Source organism: Carcharhinus amblyrhynchos, chromosome 4, assembly GCF_965287045.1.
Source record: "Carcharhinus amblyrhynchos chromosome 4, sCarAmb.v2.hapA, whole genome shotgun sequence".
NCBI classification, from domain to species: domain Eukaryota; kingdom Metazoa; phylum Chordata; class Chondrichthyes; order Carcharhiniformes; family Carcharhinidae; genus Carcharhinus; species Carcharhinus amblyrhynchos.
The window spans coordinates 39,296,191-39,319,795 of NC_137327.1; the positions used below are offsets into that span (position 1 = coordinate 39,296,191).

At 38.3% G+C, this 23,605-nt stretch overlaps 1 protein-coding gene across 1 annotated transcript in view; it reads left to right on the forward strand.

Annotated features, from left to right (window-relative positions):
- The window catches only part of rbl2 (retinoblastoma-like 2 (p130)), a 126,141-nt gene extending 108,002 nt beyond the window's left edge, over window positions 1–18,139 (forward strand). Inside the window, exons 19-22 of the mRNA XM_080187002.1 lie at window positions 12,111–12,213; window positions 13,628–13,842; window positions 15,993–16,157; window positions 17,696–18,139. Of these exons, the coding sequence (XP_080043128.1) occupies window positions 12,111–12,213; window positions 13,628–13,842; window positions 15,993–16,157; window positions 17,696–17,866 (654 nt within the window). The 3' untranslated portion in view covers window positions 17,867–18,139. The remainder of the gene's footprint in view (window positions 1–12,110; window positions 12,214–13,627; window positions 13,843–15,992; window positions 16,158–17,695) is intronic.
- The last annotated feature ends 5,466 nt before the right edge of the window (window positions 18,140–23,605 follow it).

The following is a 23,605-nucleotide window of genomic DNA, read 5'->3' on the forward strand; positions in this document are numbered from 1 at the left end:
TCATCTACTTAAATAACCTGTCCAATATTGCAACCATCGTACACAGCTGTCAGAATAGCTGCGGAATCATTGTGTACAGTTGCCTTGTCCTCCCCAACGACGTGCATCACCAGCTTCAAAAAAATAAAAAAGCACCAAAATCATTTACCTGCTGAATACGTAAACGTAGTTTAATGATTATGTGACATCGATTTGTTAAAAACATTAAATATCACAGTCAATTGGTAGCTGTCTTCAAGCCTCTCAACTTTTCTGGCACAGGCTTAAACAAAATAAGACATTTATATTTCTCTGTCAGTGCAACAAATTCTGAAATTATGCAAGCTCAGTACCTGAGACATTATAAAATTAGTATTGGGCCAGTATCATCTGCTTTTATTTCCACCAGTTTAATGTATTTTAGCATTTATCATATGCACATGGTTGTATAGAACATCAGACTGAGGTTGAAACTTAATAAGAAGGGCATGGCTCCCAAAAGAGTGAAGGAAGTTTTTGCTTACCTGTGGGGAACCATAATGTGCTCAATTACAATACAAGTCTAAAGTTTATTTATTAGTGTCATAAATAGACTTACATTAACACTGCAATGAAGTGCGAGCACCAGTTTGGCTACACTGAGGGAGAATTTAGCATAGTCAATGAGCCTAACCATCACATCTTTTGGACTGGGGGACGAAACCAGAGCACCTGTTTCTGCTGATTGAGGAGTCCGAACTACAATCTCTCAGTGCCCATCCTACCAAGCTCCTTCAGATTTCTACAGGTTTCAATGAGATTGTCTCTCATTCTTCTAAACTCCAGAGAATATAAGCCCAATTTACTTAGCCTCTCACCATAGGACAACCAATTCATTGTGCAGAAAGATGACTTTTATTTCAAACATTCATTCTTGTTGACTCTCAAGATGCTGACGGTTATTTCACAAGAATATTTCACAGCATATCATTAAAAATGTTTCTGTCTATAGTCAAAGACTAAACACAGCCCATAATGTGTGGAAACAATGTTGTGATGCTATTTAAGTCATTGGTGAATTCTGTTTTGTGACTAATCATTATTCATAGCTAAATCATACCAGTAAAGATTTGCTGCTTTTCCAAAGCATGTTCATCCCACACCTGAATTAGACCAGTGAGCAGTTGCTGACCTGGATAGATGGAGGATTGTAGATGGTTGAATAATTGCTTTCTTTGTCATTTGAACAGTACGTACAGATGGAAACAATAATATGTCTGTTAATTAATTTATTGTTTCAAAACATTTTAAAACTTCATACAAGGCAACACAACAAGCTGCATGTCTTAAACATACATGTTCAGGATTTTTAGGAGGACACATTTTCTTGATTTTCAGAAGGTGTTTGACAAGGTACCTCACAAGAGGTTATTGCAGAAGGTCAGGGGACATGGAATTGGGGGTAGGGTGTTAGCGTGGATAGAGGACTGGTTGTCAAATAGGAGGCAGAGAGTGGGGGTCAATGGGTGCTATTCGGATTGGCGGTTGGTGACTAGTGGAGTGCCTCAGGGGTCGGTGCTGGGGCCTCAGCTATTTACCATTTATATAGATGATCTGGAGGAGGGAACGGAGTGTATGGTGTCGAAATTTGCTGATGACACCAAGATTGGTGGAACGGCAAATTGCGCAGAGGGTGTGGAGAGTCTGCAGAAAGATCTAGATAGGCTGGCGAATGGGCCAGGAACTGGCACATGGAATTTAATGTTGGCAAGTGCGAGGTGGTCCACTTTGGTAGGAATAATGGTAGGAAGGATTATTACTTACGTGGAGAAAAACTGCAGCAGGCAACAGTGCAGAAGGACCTCGGGGTCCTTGTGCATGAGTCGCAAAAACCCAGCTTGCAGGTGCAGCAGGTGGTCAGGAAGGCAAATGGGATGCTGGCCTTCATAGCGAGGGGGATTGAATATAAAAGTAGGGAGGTCTTGCTGCGGCTGTATAGGGCATTGGTGAGACCGCAGCTGGAGTACTGTGTGCAGTTTTGGGCGCCGTACTTAGGCAAGGATATTTTGGCCTTGGAGGGAGTGCAGAGGAGGTTTACTAGGCTGATGCTGGAGTTGAGGGGGTTGAGCTATGAGGAGAGGCTGGATAGACTAGGCTTGTACTCGTTAGAGTTTAGAAGAATGAGGGGAGATCTCATTGAGACGTATAAGATGATGAATGGGATGGATAGGATAGAGGTGGAGAGGCTCTTCCCGCTCAGAAAGGACAGTAGGACTAGGGGGCACAGCCTCAAGATAAAGGGGGGGCGGTTTAGAACGGAGTTGAGGAGGAACTTCTTCACTCAAAGGGTGGTGAATCTCTGGAATTCTCTGCCTGTTGAGGTGGTGAAGGCTACCTCGCTAAATGTTTTTAAGACGCGGGTTGATGGGTTTTTGATAAGAGAGGGGATTAAGGGTTATGGGGAGAGGGCGGGAATGTGGAACTGAGCCACGACAGATCAGCCATGATCTTATTGAATGGCGGGGCAGGCTCAAAGGGCCAGATGGCCTACTCCTGCTCCTATTTCTTATGTTCTTATGTACATACATAAGCATGGCTTATCCAAATCTAAGTACATTATCAGTTTCTAAAAGTAGCCCTAAGTTCCTGCTGAATGAAACACAATTTATCTCTTCATTTTCTTTTCAATGTCTGGCTTCCAGATTGCAGGGTTTTTAATGACCCTTTGTCCAGATTGCTGGACACTTATCCAAACAGCTTTTTGGTGTATGATCTGTATCTGTTTGTCCTTATGATACAACGTCCTCCAATGTTACCCATCTGATCGAAGAGAAAATATAGGATTTACAAACTCAAGAGTGCAAATCAATTTGGCAATATTAGCTATTCTGCCTTGTTTTAAATAAACACATTATAAAAACGTAGAAAATATGAAGAATACAGTAAAGTGGGCAAATCTTAAGCTTTTTTTCTATGCACAGGTGAATTACTGCTGGATCTGAATCAGGAAGGTTTAGCCTGGAAATGACTCAGCAGAAAATCATATCAACATATTTTAATGGCAGTATTAACTTATTTAATCATTTTAGTGAACCTCTTTAAAATAGTGGACAGTGGAATTTGCTATCAAAATATTAAGCATTTGTGCAGTAATGTTACTGGCAGTAATTTTCAGGCTTCGATTTCCTGACTGCAAGTAGTTAACTGGCACAGAAATAATGATTCAGAACTGGAGTTACCCAGTACAATAGCAGCTTTTCAAGAGAAATGTAATTGTAGCAAGCAAAATATTCTCTTTATTTAAACATTACTCTTAAGAAAATACTGTTAAACTGCATGCATTGATCTCAATTGCCAAAACATTGTAGCTGCACAGAAGTCAGTAACACTTCTGGAATGTATTTGCAACAAGTGTCAAAAAGGAAGCTTTAGGATTGGATTTATTGCATGGTAATAGCGGGAGAAACATAGAAAATAAGTGCAGAAATAGGCCATTCCGATCTGCACCACCATTCAATATGATCATGCACTTTCAGTAAACCACTTGCATTTTCTCTCCACACGCCTTGATCCCTTTAGTCACATCTAGCTCCCTCTTGAACATATCTAACAAACTGGCCCCAATAACTTTCTGTGGTAGGGAATTCCACAGGTTCACTCTTCCTCATCCCAGTTCTTACCCCTTATTCTTAGACTGTGACCCCTAGTTCTGCACTTCCCCAACATTGGGAACTTTTTTGTCTCTCCAGTCCCATCAGGATTTTGAGAGACCCCTCCTCATTCTTCTAAATTCTAGTCAGTACAAACCTAGTCGATCCAGTGTCTCTTCATATGTCCTGCCATTCCAAGAATCAATCTGGTGAACCTTTTCTGGACTTCCTAAATAGCAAGAATGTCCTTCCTCAGACTAGGAGACTAAAACTGCACACAATATTCATGGCGTGGTCTCACCAAGGCCCTGTATAATTGCAGCAATGATGTGGATATGCTGGCGTTGGACTGGGGTAAACACAGTAAAAAGTCTGACAACACCAGGTTTAAGTCCAATCGATTTATTTGATAGTAGACTCACTAGCTTTCGGGGTTAGTCCCTTCGTCAGGTGAATGGAGAGTTCTGGCCTCAGACAGAGCATATAAAGCACAGACAGTTTACAGATTACTGATTAGAATGCGAATCTTTACACCTGACCTGCTGTTCAAGTCTTAAAGTGGCCGACAATGTGAGTGGAAGGAGCACTGATCACAGGTTAAAGAGATGTGTATTGTCTCCAGACAGTACAGTAAGTGAGGTTTTACAAACCCAGGCAAGTCACGGGAGTTACAGATAGTGCGACATGAACCCAAGATCCATCTGTAACCCCCGTGACTTGCCTGGGTTTGTATAACCTCACTTACTGTACTGTCTGGAGACAATACACATCTCTTTAACCTGTGATCAGTGCTCCTTCCACTCACATTGTCGGCCACTTTAAGACTTGAACAGCAGGTCAGGCGTAAAGATTTGCATTCTAATCAGTAATCTGTAAACTTTCTATGCTTTATATGCTCTGCCTGAGGCCAGAACTCTCCATTCACCTGACGAAGAGACTAACCCCGAAAGCTAGTGAGTCTACTATCAAATAAATCGGTTGGACTTAAACCTGGTGTTGTCAGACTTTTTACTGTAATTGCAGCAAGACATCCCCAATACTCAAATCCTCTTGTTCTGAAAGTCAGCATGCTGTTAGCTTTCCCTACTGCCTGCTGTACCTGCATGCCAACCTTCAGTGACTGTTCCACCATGACACTCAGGTCACATTGCACTTCCCCTTTTCCTAAACTGCTATGCTTCAGATAACAAATATTCCTTCCTGTTTTTGCCACCAAAGTAGATAACCTCACATTTATCCACGTTATATTGCACTTGCCAAGTATTTGTCCACTCAGCCAACCAGGAGGTTGAATACAGTCTATTCAATGAATTGTGTTAGATGTACGTACTGTAGAGTACAATAAAGTACTTGTATGTGCTTTTGCAATAATGGATCGGTTACAGGACAAGCCATGAATCATGCTAATGAGAACGAAACCACGGTCTGGGTTGCAAGTGGGAACCATCAGTTTTCCCATTGAAGTGTGTACAGAATGAGCGTGTATCTCAGTTAGCCCTTCTCGATCAAATATTCTGATTAGCCACAACTCTTCAGCATTTAGAGTTTGCTAGGGTAAAAATGATGATTTCTATTTCATTTCATTTCGGCTATTTTCAGTTCTTGAGTGTTTTGGCCAAAATAATTTGGCACGATTATTTCAATGCCCTATGATGCTGTAATTCTACACATTTGGTACATTATGAAAGAATATCACACTAGCAACATTACCACAAAACAAGTGAAAAGATACCTCTTAATTTCATTTTCAGTTCCTTGTGATTCCAGGTGATGGGATCTTCAAGGAAATCACCATATTACATTAACAATGTGAGGTAGAAAATGGCAGTGTTCCAAGCCTTGTCTCATTGCAATTCCCTAGAAACTGTTGGCTTTCACTACAGATATCTATTCATGAGAGAAGTTAGCAACATGGCTCAGAAGTAGCACGTCTCAGCCAGAAATGCAGGTAATAGGAAAGTGATTTTCCATTATGTGTTGCATTACAGAAATTTGGTGCTTCCTTGGATTTGGCTCTTGTATGATCCATTAGAATTTATATCTGGCAATGAGATTGGGGGGGCGGGGGGGATGAGAGAATCACTTTCTAATCTGATTATAGATGTATAGTTAGATTTCGTTGCTGTAAAGTTGATTAGAAATGAGGAAGGTAAAATACCTGGTATGCTCTTAATTTATTCATGCTACTTAACTCTCAACTCAGATGTTTAATCAATTTACTATATTTATATTTTAAAGTTACTCATGGACCCACCAGAGTCCTGCAGCACTTCAAAAGCATGCAGCTTACCTGAACTCACATCAAGTTGTCAAAAGGCACTTTGAAATTGGGGAAAAGCACCAATTTCAAATTGGTGCTTTTCCTCAATGTTCATTTGTTGCTCAGTCGGCTCTTACAGGCTAAGAAAAAGTACTGACACCAATTAGCACCTTTGCCTGGCTTGCCCAAACGTCTTGGAGTAATCATACAATTAGAGACCATTAAGCCCACTTTGCCTTTGCCAACTCTCTTCTCAATCCCATTTCCCCTGTCTTTAGCTAGGAGATTTAAAATTTTTCTTCTCAAATATGTATCTGCTTTCCTTTAAAAGTTATGGATTCTGTTGCCACCATTGTTTCCCTTCTCTCTTTGCTCTTTTGGTAAATGAGCTTAAATTTAAAGGGAGAGAAATCAATTGATACTCCAGGTCCAGAGAGTGCCACTAATCACTATTATATAGCCTGCGCATCTTTCCTCATTGATATAATTGCTGTGACCATCAGCATCCACCCCTCCCCTGGGGCACTGACAGTCACTAAAAGCAACGCAAATGAATTTCTCCCCAAGTCCTATATTTATTAATGTACTGACCACCAGAAATTGTAATAATGTCTTATAATTTTGGATACTTCGAATTAAGTGATAATTATGACCAACTTTCATGAATAAGTCCAGTTCCTCCAGTCTGTCTTCATAACTAAAGCCTTTAATGTCTGATATCATCTTAATAAACCCCTTCTGTCCTATCTTCTTGGAAATAAGTTACTGGGTACAAAAGCTGGAATGTTCTGCTTTTGCAGGAGCGCAAAACAGGCAACTATAGATCATTCGTCCATGATCCACCCAAGCCTGTTTTACCTTTCCATCAAGGTCAATGCATTGAGTATTGAGTGAGGTATATAAGCCACAGCCAATTCAATATTGCTCTGTGTAAAGTTGAAAGTTATGCCCAGCATTCTTGCTAATATTTGTTTAGGTATATTTGCTTTCATAGTCAGCATGATGAAGTCTAGTATCTTAGGTACAACATTTTCAAGCGTTAGGTGACAATGGGGTCTGAGATGTTTGTGCATGCTTCCAACAGGAAGCGCACAGGACCCCAGCCTGCTAAAGCATTTGTGGGATAGACATAATGAGCACCGACATGGTGCAAAGTAGACAAATCATGAAACGAATCAGTCAACTGCACAGCTGAACATGACATTAAATGGAATGCAGAATCTGTCACCAGCACTATTTAAAGTGATCGTGAACTGCTTACAGGTTATTAATGCATTATCTCCTCTAGCTCCTGGTGCAATTAAACATATTTTTACTGTTTTCTAATACTTGACCGATGTTTGAACAGTCTACTGGGAGTGATCTGGCTGGTGGTAATTCTTTGATCATTTAAAATACCGTGAAGTTGTATCCGAACATGGGTGGCCGATTAAGGTTCCGTGCGGGAATCAGTCATAACTATAAGGATGAAGAGGGACCATGCAGAGGTGGACAAGCTGCTAGATGGTGGAGGAGGAGGAGAAGGACTCTCAGTAGATGGGGCAATATCTGCCAAGAGTCTTAAAGAGCAATTCTCTTATCCGAGGCTTGAAAAATTGATGCAAACAACATCTTCACTTCACTAAAAGAGTCATTGACAGAAATTTGCTGCAGCAACATTTTAATTTACAGTACACTGCTGTTGAAGGGAAAACATTGAAGGGGTAATTCTCCCAGCCCGCTGTGCTGCTCTAGCAACAGAGCAGGCAGGGAGACATCCGCGGGGGCTGTGTCACAGGCTCCCTGTTGGGCATCCGGACTCCACTTTCAGGTTTTTGAGCGCCATTAGCTGGTCACCTGTTTTTCTGGTGCTAACCCACAAATGGTCATATTTATGGAATTCAATTTCATAGCATGCCGTAGTAGGATTACAACTGGCAACATAACAATGACCTATATTTATATAGCACCATTAATTTAGTGAAATCTCGCAAAGCATTTAACAGAGCATTATCAAACAAAATTTGACAGTCATACAAGGTGACATTGGTACAAGTGACCAAAAGTTCGATCAAAGAGGCAGGTTTTCATGGAGAGAACTGGTCCATACAATAACTATTATACTGTCATTCCACTCAGCCAGCATGACCCTTTTGCTACTGTATTACATTTTGAAGATAATTTCAGCACTGCCAATCATGAATCTACATTGATTTGGATTTATTGCTTTTGCTTTGACTAGCAGTTCTTAAACCACTTTCCCTTTCATATTGTCAATATGTTACCATGACAGTGTAAAGGTAATGGAACCAGCACCATTATATGTCTAATTTCTTAAATATATTCATATTAGTTGCCATCTAATCCTAATTTTACCCCCCCTCCCCCCCACTTGAATGAACATGCACAGAAATAGGTTGTTCAATCCCTCTACCTTGTTCTCTCATCCTAGTTCTGGACTCGCAGATGAGGGGGAATATCCTTTCCACATCCACCTTGTCAACACCATTCAGGATCTTATATATATTTCAGTCAAGTCATCCCTCACTCTTCTAAACTCCAGTAAAAACAAGCCCAGTCTGTCCAACTTGATCTGATAAGACAACCTGCTGAGAAATGTTTTGCCAGTGCACCCTTGCATCTTACCCTAATTTATTTTGCACTCTTGGATAATCTTTAAACCTGATCATTTATCAATGTTTGAACATTTACTTTATATTCCCTACAAAATTAAGGGTAGCAGCCCCGTCACCGCCACTTCCCTCGACTCCCCTAATTAAGTTATTTGTTAGAATCATAAATAGTCTGTCAAGGAGAGTAATTCAGCGACTAAAGATGTCTCATGGCAAGTGACAATAGAATTCATTGTGTTTTCCATTTCAGAATAATCATGTACAGTAAGAAATCATCTTTTGCCATTACCCAAATCAGTGCAGGTCATTGTGACCCAATCTGAATGTGAAATCTCAGAGTACATACAGTGGGATATATTGAATTACCACCCTGATTGGTGAGCGCCAAAGCTGAAACACTCTACAGAAAACAGACCTGAAAAGATGAGAAAATAACAAAAGACAAAATAAAAGATGCAGATTTTACTCTTCTAAAGTTAATTCAAACATCATATTGGGATTTTAAGTTTTTCAGCTGTAACCAGCAAGAGATTTGGATTGGGTATTTTTTAAATCAACCTGACTCAGATATCTTGCTTTGCTGCCTTGGGCAGATCCATGGATTTTTCAAAACTTCAAATTTACCATTAACTTAATTTACCATTCAAGAAGAAAAGGGACATTAATTTTAACAGATGAGGAATTCCAGTGACTTGTTAACTACACTTCCCTCAAGTCACTTTTTGGTAGAAGTCAAATCAGGGACTTGCACCAAAAATGTAACTATGTTCTTGCAATGTTTAAAATGTTACACGCCTGTGTTAAAATGTTTAGTGCATATTTTTAAAGGACAGTGAGCTTTATGTGACACTTTATACATCATGAATTTGACCTTTTGGGGCAATTGTTTTAGTTCATGTGGTGCTTTTAAAGGTTTCACATTTCTGGAAATGGTTTATTTTGGCTCTTTTATTTCTTCTAACAAGCACAAAAGTTTGACACCTGGGAAAATAATATTTGAAAAATCACTGGCAGTACATTTACATTCTTTCCGTGTTAGTTCATGTGTTTTAGATCTAACTAACAGATTTACTGAAGCTGAAACTACAAGGAGGTGAAGAATATGCTTGAGGGCGGTATCTACAATTGACTTTGAAAAATAACCATGTCTGTTTCATATAAAATGCAAATAGTGTTACACGTCGTAGCTAGCAAGGTATATGCTCGCCTGTTCAATAACATTGCTAAATAAGTTAAAATAATCAGCTTTTTTAGTTTTTAAGTTAATTCATTCATAGCTCCTCCTAGTTTAAAAAAACATGAAAACAAATGTAAGAGTTTGCATGTAATATGATACACTTTTGGGATGTACATACAGCTTTTTGTGGTGATATTCTCATTGTAATTTTCTGCCAGAGTCAATAACTATATTCTGTGTCGGAGTCTAAGAGAGCAAGAATAAAGCAGTGTAAACCATGAATTGTCATTCACTCAGCTGTTTCTCAAATAATTTCTAGGATTTTCGGCAACTTATTTGCTGCATGTTCTTTTTATGAGAATGACACCCTTTTGTTGAATCTTCCTCTCAGAAAACCCAATCTTATCCGACAGTTGGATTGTTCTCGCTGAAAAACAAGAATTCTGAATTCCAGCCCAATATAATTGATGATTAAGCATCGTCATCACAATGGCCATGATGATAATTCAATAAAATGTGCTGTGTGGTGTAATAAACAGCCAAACAAATTAGATCGCTGGTCTGTATCAAGTTAAATGATCTCAGCCGGGACATAACTAGTTATATTGGCTCAGCATCCTCAGATTATGTAAGGGAAGATAATACAAGATTCCAAATCTTAATCCCTATCTTTTGGTCCCTGTGAGAAATATGAATGTTGCATACTTGTAGCTAACTAGCAGTAAAATTTCCAAACAAAAGTGGCCATTTCAGTGAAGCATTGGGACACCACTCATGCCTAAGAAACTGCAGCCAATTGTGAGATGTTGCCTTTTGGTGTGGAGCAAGTTGCATGCTGCTCAAAGATATTTTTCATTATAGACAATTCAAGGAGATTTGCTTTGAGGTATCAGGAGCTATGTGTAGCAAGAACCCACTACCCCTCTCAATCCTACTGCTTGTCCCACTTCCAGTGCCTATAAAGTGTTACATTCCTGGCAGGCCCAAAGTATCAGAAGGACCCAACAGGATGTGTTATATAGGTCTGATCATGTCATTAAGATGGTTGGTGTTACACTGAGTCCTATATTTTATATGTTAGTGTATGAAGACCAGTAGGTTCTAATACATAATTAGCATGACATTTGCAAGCCAGCCATGTAACACATTTATACTTCTACAAAAATGTAATCGTTAAAAAGGCATAATTGACTTGATCTTGAACAAACTGGCTTTCTCAACTCCCACAGTTTGCACAAAACTTTTAATATCCAATATTTGCAAGGCACAAACACAACTGAAAAGAGCAGCAAAGAAGATTAATCAGGACAAAATAAACTAAAACAATTAAATCAGGAACTAATAAATTAGAGTCATTGAGGTTTATAGCATGGAAACAGGCCCTTTGGCTCAACTTGTCTATGCCATCCTTTTTTCTTAAACCACTAAGGTAGTGCCAGTAGCCCACATTTGGCCCATATCCCTCTATACCCATCTACTCACCTCTAATACTACCTCTGGCAGCTTGTTCAAGACACTCACCACTCTGAAAAAATTGTCCTCCTTTTGTATTGCTCCCCTTTCAACTTAAACCTATGCTCTCTAGTTTTAGATCTGATACCTTTGGAAAAAAATGTTGACTATCTAACTGATCCATACCCCTCATTATTCTATGGACCTCTAAAAGGTCATCACTAAGTCTTCTACGCTCCAGGGGAAAAAGTCCCAGTTTATCCAGCCTCTACTTGTAACACAAACCATCAAGTCCCAGTAACATCCAAGTAAATCTTGATGGCTCCGACCATTTTTTTTTAATAGCTTGTAGATTGTTGTAGGGTGGAATGACTGAGGGAGTGATCTCCACTTCTGTGGAAATGAGAATGAATGAACTAGGAGGGGAGACATGGCAATGAGACTTGACTTTAACATCAAAGAGTCAGAGGAAAATTAAAGACTGGAGTGATTGCAGCTTAGATGAAACAGTGAAGTTTCAAGCAGCCCTGACTATGCCAATATTTATTTTTAAAAAAGGAAGATGAGAAATGTTGGAACAAAGAGTGGATTGCACTGAAATGGGGAGAAAAATCACCTATCAGGAAGAGAAACATTTTCATGAATCTTGTCCAGGTGAAAAAAAAGTCAGAAGAAAAATTTCAAGTATGTGACGAGTGACTGAAGTCTTAGACTCAAATAGGAAATTACAAATAAAGAGTAAAGGTAGATGATTGATGATCACAGAGTGATATTCAATATTTGAATTGTTCCCATATCAGTGGACCCTATCACTTCCATTAGGTCAATATTTTGACTCATGAAAACCATTCATTAACCTTTGCTATGTTTTACATTAACGTAATCCAAAAATTAACAAACCTGCTGCTCATTGTTTTTAAATTGTGATTTAGGTTGTTATTCTGCTTTTTGCCAGTCCTCTGTAAGGTGTACTGTGCTTGATGCAGTATTTGTCCCCGTAGATTTACAGAAGTGTGCTGTTAAAAGCTCGAAGAAGACGAACATCAGGCAGCAGTGACAGTAGTGGTCGCCAGGGTTCACCAACTGAGACAAATAGAGATAGGAGTAAGTATCTCACATGTTTTCTTTTCTTGTTCAGATATTTCAGTTTTATTTTACAATTAATACAATTTTTTTTAATACATTGTGACACCTTAGAGCTGATGAATATGATTCAGATAAAATTACTTTAACTTAAAATGCAGGTGCTGGAATCTGAAACAAAAACAAAAAAAAAATGCTGGAAAATTTCAGCAGATCTGACAGCATCTCTGGAGGGAGAGTAGAGCCAACATTGAGTCTGGATGACCCTGCAGAGATATTAGAACCGTTGACTCTATTCACTCTCCGCAGATGCTGTCAGACCTGCTGCAGTTTTCCAGCATTTTCTGTTTTTGTTTCCGAGTTTATGTAAATTGGTGAAATTCTCCAGCTTCCCAGCTGTGTGTTTCTTGCCTGCAGGCGGCGCGCTGTTTGCCAGCAGCGGGATTCTCTGGCTCTACTGCTGCTAATGGGAATTACCACTGACATCACCCCACCCCAACGGTTCTAATATCTCTGATGCAGGGCGGTATGCTGCTAGCAGGACCAGAGAATCCCACCAGTGTGAACAGACAGAGAATTCCAGCCATTGTTCTGCCTTTGTTGCAGATTAATACACAGAAAATGTGGGCAATGTATGGCATTGAGATTGTATGTTACTGATTTGCTGCACTGGCACACTGCATTATTCTGTTCCATTTTGTGTCTCCCAGGGTTTATTTATTTTAATTAACCCATTTGAAGAACTGTGGCTGGAATTCAACATCTGCATTTATATTCCTATAAAGGAAATTGTGAAATTAATTTAAAGAATTAGCTAACCGAGTTTTGTTTAACGACGTGACTAATACAGCTGCCTAGAACCATAATTAACAACGTAATTGTAGACACTGGCCCCAAATGCGGCTGGTTAATTTCATTCTGTCCCTGGTATGTAAGAACATAAGAAATAGGAAGAGTAGGCCATCTAGCCCTTCAAGCCTGCCCCACCATTCAATAAGATCAAGGCTGATCTGAAGTGGATCAGTTCCACTTCCCCGCCTGCTCCCCATAACCCTTAATTCCCTTATCTATCAGAAATCTATCTACCCGTGACTTAGCAATCTACAAGTTTATTGTACTTCAGGTTTTGGCCACATTTGTGGTGGGTAAAATTAAGCAGATGATTTTTTTTCTGTTTTAATTGAAAGTTATCATCTTTCCGTTCCCTTGTTCATTTCTTCTTTCTATTTTCCTGTGCTTTTTTTTAAAAACTGCTCATTTTCGAATCCAAATGTTAATTCAGGATTGCATTCAAATCCGTGGGAACAATGCAGGAGCTCAAAGAGGGACATTCTTTCTGTCACCCTGCTACTCAATGGACAGTGGTGCCATGTAATCAGCACTTCTTTCAACTTATATTTCTTCAGTTATTTTAACTGCATTTTATTTTCTGCAGCCAGCAGAGATTCCAGTCCAAATATGAGGTCCAACAGTACACTGCCAGTACCCCAACCTAGCAGTGCTCCCCCTACCCCAACTCGCCTAGCTGGAGCCAATAGTGATATAGAAGAGGAGGAGAGAGGCGATCTCATACAATTCTACAATAATATCTACATCAGAAGAGTGAAAGCATTCGCACTTAAATATTCCTTATCAAACACAGAAAGTGGGGTAAGTCGGAGGTTACACGATTGGGAGTTTTCATTTTACTTGGTACCAAAGGGAGCTAAATAGCAATGAAAACATTATTCTGGATCCTATAACTTTGGTAGCAGTCTCTGCTAAGAAGCAGATGATCACGGGTACAAGCCACACTCCAGGACTTAACCACACAAAAAAAAAATCAAGGCCGAAGCTTTGTGCAGCACTGTCAGAGGTTCAAACTGCTCCCAGTTGGATGCAAGATATCCCATGGCACTATTTTAAAGTAAAACAAGCAACCTTGGCATGGTGGCCAATATTTATTACTCAGTCAGCATAACAATAAAGGATCTTGCCTTGTGCAAATTGGCTGCCACATTTCATACATCATAACAGAGCTACAGTATTTTATTTAACAAACGTACAGCTGCACAATCTTAGGTTATGTCAAGTTGCATTCACAGTACAGTGATGCATGGTCATTATAGCTGGAGAATGGGTGTAGTTTTGGGAAGTATTCAGTTATCTGAAGCAGCTTGTAATGCCTAAGGTTACACAATGAAGCCTGTGCTCAAGAATGTTAGCCTGGGTCCTGTATTCTAACTAAATCCCTGTGCAGTTTATTTTGAAGGTCATCGCTGCCCTTTACCCTCAGGCAATTGATTTCATACCTGCATAGAAAACAAATGTGCTCCTCGATGTTGGCAATAAATCAAGAACAATAATAGGGATCTTTCATAATTTTTCAAAATGAATGCTGTTATTTGCAAATTTGAATGTAGGGCTGCAGTTACATGTTTCCATCACCAGAGAGCACTGGAACATCTACCATTCAAAGCATTTGATGGGGTTATAAAAATCAGATAAAAATTGAATCTCAATGTGGAATCTCAATGTCGAACAAAAAAACTGAATTTTGTTTTTTAACCAATTAAAAGGATATGCAGGAGGTAGGTGCCAGAGTGTACTCAAAATCTTGAAAGAAATCATTAATTATATCAAAGCTGTGTTGCTGAAATATAAAGATTATATACTGTTCTGTCCCAAAGAAATGCCTGTTCTCCAAACGCAGAAAAATACCCCAGCAGTACCTGCATTTCGTGCCTGTGCCCTCCTTTCTGGACTAGATTGACTATTTAATATCCATGATACAGATAATGGGTAGTTTTGATTTTATTATTTTTGTGGACTTGTGCCCACTTTAGGGGTAGGCTGAGGATATCTCAGTTTATTGAGGAAACCTTGAGCCTGTCAATCTGGAATCAAATCCAGATATCTCAGAATGAAAAGATGAGCATTGCAAGCACGACTTTGGAATCTTCTGAATGTGCACTTTGCTTAAAACGATGTTGTAGGAATACTTTTAAAAGACTCATTTGCATACCTGCAACTTCTTATAAACTACTGATTTTTTATAACCAATGTATATTTAATCATGTACATTTATATTGTACTGCAAATCTTGAAATGATTTACTAATGCAATTTATAACTATATCGTTCCTAATTAAATGCAAAACGCTGTTTATGTAGAGGATAAAAGAGTGTATTCAACATTCAAAGGCCATTATAGTTTTTCTGTAGATAAATTGTCTACTTCAAAAAGGGATTATGAATCTGGATGATTTATCTAGGAACAATTGCAGGGTTTACTTTTGTGCAGAAGGGCACATTAACTCTGCACGATATACTGTACAATTCAAACATACAATGGGTTTTAGCGAGTTTGATTAAATTCGCTTGGAAGCGCTCACTCTGAGGCATATTATTAGGTGTAACCACTACTCCTTTAGTACTGTATTGTAGTTTAGATTTGACTCAAGTATTCAGAATTAAGTTACTGGGAGATAGGTGGAATTTCAATCATGTTGTTAGCAGTTACCATTTGAATGCCAGAGGTGCTGACTCCTTTGTCACACATCTTCTGAAAACTATAATTTGTTCAGTTCATCCTATGAGGTTGCCCTGTTTAATAACTACAATTTGTCATCATAGTTTTGTTATGATCTATATTCACTTCTGTAGCATTTCACATTGTGGAAGGGGAGCTATAAATTATATGGTGCAAACCAAGGATACAAGAATAGGTTGAAGCATGTAAAAGGTGAACAAGTGAAAATGTTGTATCGGTAGCACATCGATGCATGTGCATGAATTTGAATAACTTGTTTGTTTGTACAGAGTGAAGCTCCATCTTTATCGCCCTTCCCATCTATAAGGACAGGATCACCACGCAGGGTCTTACTCTCTCAACATCACTCCATTTATATTTCACCCCACAAGAATGGGGGCTCCCTCTCTCCACGAGAAAAAATGTTTTACTGTTTTAACAAAAGTCCGTCAAAGGTAAGTTACAATGATAAAAGACAGTTTCCGCATAAACAATGTTACAGTTCCATAATTGGTGACATGCGTCACACTGGATTAACCTTAATCGTTTTATGTTACACCATTAAAAAATTAAAATGAGGGCATTATTTTGGCAGAAAAGATGAAAACAGGAATTACACCTATCACATTACTTAAAAAGACATCTGTTTGAAAGTCTGGTTTTACCATGCAATTTTTGTCCTAATTACTGATCACCACAATTTGAACTTGCCCAATCCTAAAACAGAAACAATTGTTAAGTATAACACTCAAGCTGATTAGATTGATTAGTCCACCATGTATGTGCTTGTAGTCAAGGTGTGAAGTGGACTGATCTACAAACAGTGGCACTTCTCAGGAAGGTACAAGGACTGAATGAGAGGATGTGCAAACGCTACACTGGCAATCCCGGTGGGATGAGGTCATGACAAGGGAAATGGCCTGTACCGATGTGAAGGACATCCTTGTCCTGTCACTTTCGGCTGCAGAACTGGTGTTACTCTGTCCAACCTCATTCCATTATATCTGCAGAGGAAGGAAGATTGCTACCAAAAATGCCAATGACCAAGTCTTACCTTTTAAGAGAAAGGAAAAGGAACATAGCACTCACTTTTTTAGGCAAGTTCCTCAATGTCCAGAATAAATTACGATGTCTATTAAGTCTTGACGAAAAAAGTGCCCCAGAAAGTCTCAATGCATTTCAGAAGTGCTCTATAAATTTTTATTCATTTGCTGCTGGAAGTTTAAAGAGCATTCAAAATCCTCAACATCTTTTATTCCTAATCAAGTACGTCTTTTCATACCAACCAAATAAATGAAATCAATTAACTTAGGGACAAATTAAAAGGGGCAGCTCCCCAAAAGAAAGATGGGGGCGGGGGGAATGGCCCGAACCAAAAACATCAAATCAAAAGGTGATTATCAGGGTTGAAAACACCCCAGCCCGTAGTACGCAGCAAGCGCGGAGGCATTCCCAATCAAGTACTAGCTACTCAATGTTCTTCAGCCTCCTTAATGAATACTGCAGCCAAGTGTCAATCAATCCTTTAGCAAGCCTTTGGGTGACAGCTCCTTGTACAAGATTATATTTTGTGCTAAACCAACATTTCACCTCAAGACCAGATAAGGCTTGTTCAACACAAATCAATGAGGCAAATAGCTTTATGACAGATGTATACAACTGATTTCTGTTTCACAGTGGCTTTCTTAAAACGTGGAGTAGAAAATAGCAATGATTTCTGAAACTTATCCGAAGTTCTTTGGATTAATGGTTTAATTACAGTAGCTACTGAAATTTAGCTAAATCATTTTGCCCATCAAATTTGTCAATGTTTGTTTCTTACAATACACACCTTGTCCAAGCACTCATTAACTATCCCCTTTAGTATTCCTTCTTTAATCAGAAATATTCAGCTCCCTTTGAGAATGGAGGATGCTTCTTTAAAAAGGCAAATATCAATTTTTTGCAGCTCAAAAATAAAACATTTGTTCTTCCTTTGCTTCTCCATCTGCAGAGACTGAGAGACATCAACAGTATGATTAAGTCTGGTGAAACTCCAACCAAGAAGCGTGGCTTGTCCTTGGATGATGGCAGTGAATTGCCAGCAAAGAGGGTTTGTCAAGAGAACCACACTGCATTATATAGACGTTTGCAGGATGTAGCCAATGACAGAGGTTCACACTGATCCTGTTTGTAGTGCATCACTATCTGGTCAATTGCTGTGAAATAGTTTGCTTTGCCACAAATGTCCTCTACTCACACCAACTTTCATGACTTTTACCCAATATGCATTGTAGAAGAATCCTAAAAGCTGGAAAGCAGACAGGATTATTGCCAAGCTTTAAAAGCTATACAGGTAGGGAACATATGTTGTAGAAAATTAAAAATTGCAAGTGAACAAGGAAGGATTAGATGCTTTCAAACACTTGCTTTGGCAAGCAACTTGCTTTTTCTTAAATCCAGTAGTTGAAGCAGATGGTTTTTTGAGGTTAAGGATTTGTGACGTAATGAAAATGTTTTTAAATTGCTTTTTATTATTTAAAAGCTCTTCTGAAAGAAATAAAAAAAATGCAGGCTTAGAACAGCATGCACTACTTCTTCATACCAAATTTAATTAGTATTAACATTCAGGTTGACAAAATCTTAATATTTTAACTGGGTACTTGAAAACCATACACAATTTTGAAGGACAAGTTATTTTCAAAGCAAAGTTCCAATATTGTACATTCATAACAAATATTTTCTGTGTAACATCTGAAGAGATGAAGTAGAGGACGAGAAACTTGCTATGTGTTAAATTTTCATTAGTCATATACATAGCATTCCAAAATACAAGCTTATGTTTGATATATACAAATAGCTTGCACACAAAATGCATTTCTAGGTTACAATTAACATTATGGGATATCCAGAACTGGCAGTTGTGTGTGTGTCCTTCAAATGAGTTTGGAGGGTTAAGATCTGTATGGATAGTATGCTGATGATGCACCAAGCTGTGAAAGATTCAAACTGCAAGGGTGAAAGTATAAGTGAACATGGTTAAGCAGTAGGTTAGAGAAGTGGTCAATAGAAGCTGCCCAGAATTATATTCTGGTTATATTGACCACTCTAAGTGGATGTCACATTCCTCATGAAGCATCTTTTCACTTTATCAAAACATCTAGGTAAATAGAGTAAGACCTCAATAGAGCAGAAAACATTACTTCAGCTTAATAAAATGTCACATGCTACAATGTGATCATGTCATCTTCACCAGATGGGTTAAATATACATCAGATCCAGGCTCATGCTATACACCAAGGAGTGAACTTGATTATCATTAAATAGGTGTATGAACACTTGTGCAAATAATATATTTAATAAGATCAGTGGCTCTTTGTAATTCTATAAGTACCTACCAAACCTTCACCCAAAACAAAAAAATCATCATATGACAGGACATTTAAAGGATGCTTGAAAGTGAACAGTGTTACATGATTCAAGGAATCATGTAGCACTTTGCATGTCACCATCCAGGTCTAATGCACATGTATTTTCAAGGATCAAACCAACGCCCAGAATCACAAACACCTGTTTTGAGTCAATATATTAGCCAGAGAATTTAGACAAAGATTCCTCTTCACTATGATGCCATGCTGATGAGAATGGTCAGTGATTGTCCCATCATCAGAATGCAAATTACAAAGTCCTATATGAAAAGTTCCAGGACAATGTGCTACTTTAATGTCCAGTATTTTGACATTCTGCTATTAGAGTAGTGCCATGTAGTTGATGTGGGCACAAAGTGACTACTGTGAAATTACTCTCGTTAGCATGCTGGCCAGGGCTTCATCAACTCTGTTCCAGTGTCTGACAGTGTTCACAGTGTGGTTTTGAGTGTCCAGTCGGCTATCAGAGTAGTTAATGACATGTTTGCTTTGTCCCTTAATTTGGGTGGGGATTACTTAGCCTATCATCACTCCCATGAACAGACAATACACAATATAGTACCATTTACAGGCAATATCAAATAGCAGTGGCTGAGAACACATTGGGTAGAACACAGAATTTTCCTTAAGTACAGTAACCACAACCTTATACCTCACCCAGGCTCCCAGTTGCAGTGGATGTCATCTCTAAACAGCAGTTTGTGGACCACATGGTCACACATTCAGAATAATTAATTTGTTAATCATTTGTCCACTCACTTTTAAACACAACAACATACCTTTCTCCGTCATTGCAAGTGCATGTTTTTGCTATTTTCCCTAGTTGAGGTGATGGAAATATTCAGTAACCAAAATCGTGTTTGAATGACAAGAGTGGTTGGCGCAAGAGTTTTGTATACAGATCGGAGAGCAAAATAAACCACACACACTAAGTATTCCAGAAATTTTGAAAGCAGAACAAGCAGTTACAGTATGACCAGTAAATGCACCCAGTACAGTAGATTCAGAACACTAACTTCACTTTGTATAAAAACATGCTCATGCATTTTGAAGTTATTTTAGGTGATTAAAAAATAAATCCAGTTCAAGTGGCTGAAAATAAATATTCACAATGTGTAATCAAACCAGTGATGCTAACTGGAGTCAGTGGATCACTGAAGTGATTGATAGCAAGTGAGTTCTGATCAGAACGAGACAGCTACTGGATTCAGTTAGCTGTAAAGGTATTTTATAAATGAGAGGTTCTTCAATATCAGTGGACAACAGCTATTGATTACAACACTGATTGACAGATAAAAGTAGAATTTAGGTGGATACACCATTAACCAAGGTTTCAACAGACAATAATCCAGCTATTTTGCCTTAATAGCATCAGGTAGGAACAATTACAACGTGAGTTCATCGGGAAATTAATGAAACAATATTTAATGTTTGGAATGTATTCCAGTTTGCTCAGTCAGATATTACAGTCCGTCACTTGTACACATTTAAGAGACCAAGAGAGGCGCAGCAATAATTTTCACAAGGATCTTCTGACCTGAGAAACAATTAACGTTGATTTTCTATTTGCCACAATAGTTAGGATGGAAAAAATCAGGGAAACCTGAAGGAAATTGTATACAAAACTTTCAATGTTTGGATCACAGTTTACATTACAGTCAAGACAGATTAATATTTAGACTTGGTTCAGAATTAAAAAGGTTGAAACAAGCCTCAGTTTTCTGCCCGAGTTTAGTTTTACTAACTGTAGCAAAGCAACCGGTTTCCACATCTTTGCCTATAATACTTCAATCTGACTGCTAGGAAGCTCAAGAAATTTGTTTCCTAGTTTCCATAAAATGCTGACAACTTAATCTGCAATGCTTTGACAGTATTAAGCTCAACAATTTGCAAATTTTATATAGTATGGACATTAGGATAGCAATCTGTACATTAGTCATCTATTCTTCTTGTGGCCTGAAAAGGCTGAGCTAGTAATTTGCGACCACGAATTATTCATTGTGGGAATGATAGCAATCAGATTTTGTTAAGCAAATCTTGTCTGGACCTCCAATGCAGATTCACCAATCTGTGCAAAGTGTAAAACAACGACACATATTGCAAGTTTGCTCAAACACAATGAAAGTCTTGCTTTGTTTGTTGAAAGTTTTGTTTTTCTTTTCCCAACATTATCTGTAAACTTGGGGAGTTTTAAAGTAATGCAAAGACTGACATTAAATTTTGGGATTGATGCAGTTGTATATAGAACCCATTTGCTCACAATATAGCATCCTGTGTTGCATCTTTCAAGATTACCAGGAGGGTTAAAAATGTCAGTGAAATCATCATCTCTTCAGTTAATTATACAATTGGTGATAAATGAAATTGAACCCAAAAATATGGGAATTATTGCAATATGATTGGTCACTCATTTACATAGATACCATCATAAAAAAGTGTGACTAAAAACAAAAGTTGCTTTAAGATTCTTTAATCTGCGAAAGTATTTAATTTATGCCAGTCAGAATTGGTTCTCTTTAAAAATGTCTACTTGTTATATTTGTGTGTTGTATTGCTTTGTAAAAGTTGTGAAATCCTTTTTTAAAAATATATTTGTATGTGTCAGTGTTCATGTCTAAAGCGAGTGTGTACGTCATTGAAGTATAAACTTGTTAAGACCAAGCAATATTTTGATAAGTATACATTTCAGTCTGTACAGTTTTTAAAAGTAGACCAGAAACAAAATTTATAAAATTTACATTTCCACTCTGGTATTTTTGTAAAAATTCATGACTGCCAACCATTTGAGATACCTGTGCCATTCCCATTTCAATACCTTCCTTTGTGCATCAGACTCATTTCAGTGTTAAGCACGTGGTTTTCAGTTGCAAAATAAAACATTTCCAATTATGTAAAAGAAAACAATGTTGAATAAAACAAAGAGGAATAAGTTATATTGCACATTTAAAAATCACAAGAGGCAGGAAACACCTGAAGGAATAAATATTTTAAAGTAGTAACTCTGAAGGAACTAAAATTGTATTTTAGTTCACTAAAAGTTCACTAAATCTGAGAAATCAATTGATGTTAAAAAAGAGCAAAGTTAAAAAAAATTAAGTGCAGAAGCAGCTAATCAGCAGAAAGCATTAATATTTTGGGGTTAACTCTAGTCAGTGATTTTAAAGAGGCTGAATGCTAATCGGTCTTAATCTTTCAACTACTAACTCACCTGCTAAGCTTCTAATATGTTTTGCTTTACTGCATAAACCTTTCAAAAAAATTCATGACATTTGTCAAGACTGATTTAGGCACAGTGGTTAGCAGTGCTGCCTCACAGCGACAGGGGTCTGGGTTCAATTCCCAGCTTGGGTCACTGTACAGAGTTTCCAAGTTCTCCCCATGTCTGCATGGGCTTCCGCCAAGTGCTTCGATTTCCTCCCAGTCTTAAAGACAGACTGGCTAAGTACATTTACCCGACCAGGTGCCGGAGTGTGGAGAATTTCACAGTAACTTCATTGCAGTATTAATGTCAGTCTTACTTGTGATTAATAAAAATTTTTACTTTAAGTTTAAATTTCACTTAGCCGAAAACAAGACAAAACTCAAGCAGCATTCCATGGAAATGATCTGTAAACATCAGAGCACAAGTTTTAAAGAAGGAAAAAAAAATTGTGATGTGTTTGAAGGATCTTGGAGATTGGAGTTTCTTACCTTTTGGTTTAACCAGGTGCAGTTTCTATATTCGAGACATTCTTCTTGTGATGCTTCTCGAGCAGGGTTTTGGGAAAACAGTGGATTGGTGCACAAATCGGATCTTACTGCTCTAACCACACAAGATAAAGTTGCTGACATTCTGAAAGATCCTACTACATAGTGCAAGCTTAAAATAGAAAGGGAAATAATGTAATAATGTTGCAGGTATATTTGGGGATGGAAGTGTGGGAGGGGGTGGAAATCAGCTTACACACACAAGTCATGCAGTACAGTGAAAGCCATTATAAGTACTACTGTAACTTTTGGGGGCAAAGTCAATATCTATATCAAAAACAAGCTCTGGACCAAATACCTACACTAATTTGAATTATGAGATGTCTAAATGTAGTCTGGGGAATGTGGTCTTCATTGAATCTTTTCTCTAACAGTCATGGAAAGACTAGCTGCTAATCGCACATTATTCATCATTTCCTAAATTAACCAAGGCATTGCACATGGAGTCAAAATCGTGCAGTTTCCAAGTGAAGCAGAATTAGATGGCAGTGGATAATGCAACCCAAATAAAAGATGACCCTAACACTGGAGGCTACAAAAGACTAAATGTAAAGAAAAGGTGAGGAGTGAAGAAGAGGAGGCAGTATAGTTAGAGTTCGTAGAAGGGTGCAGTGATGGATGGGAAAAAGTTAAAGGGAGAGGACAGTCTATCAACTAAATAGTGGCTTTAACCTTCTGAACATAAACATATTCAAAAAAAATTAAGGGTATTCCAGACAGATCCACATTACTATTTTTGTGGAAGTGGT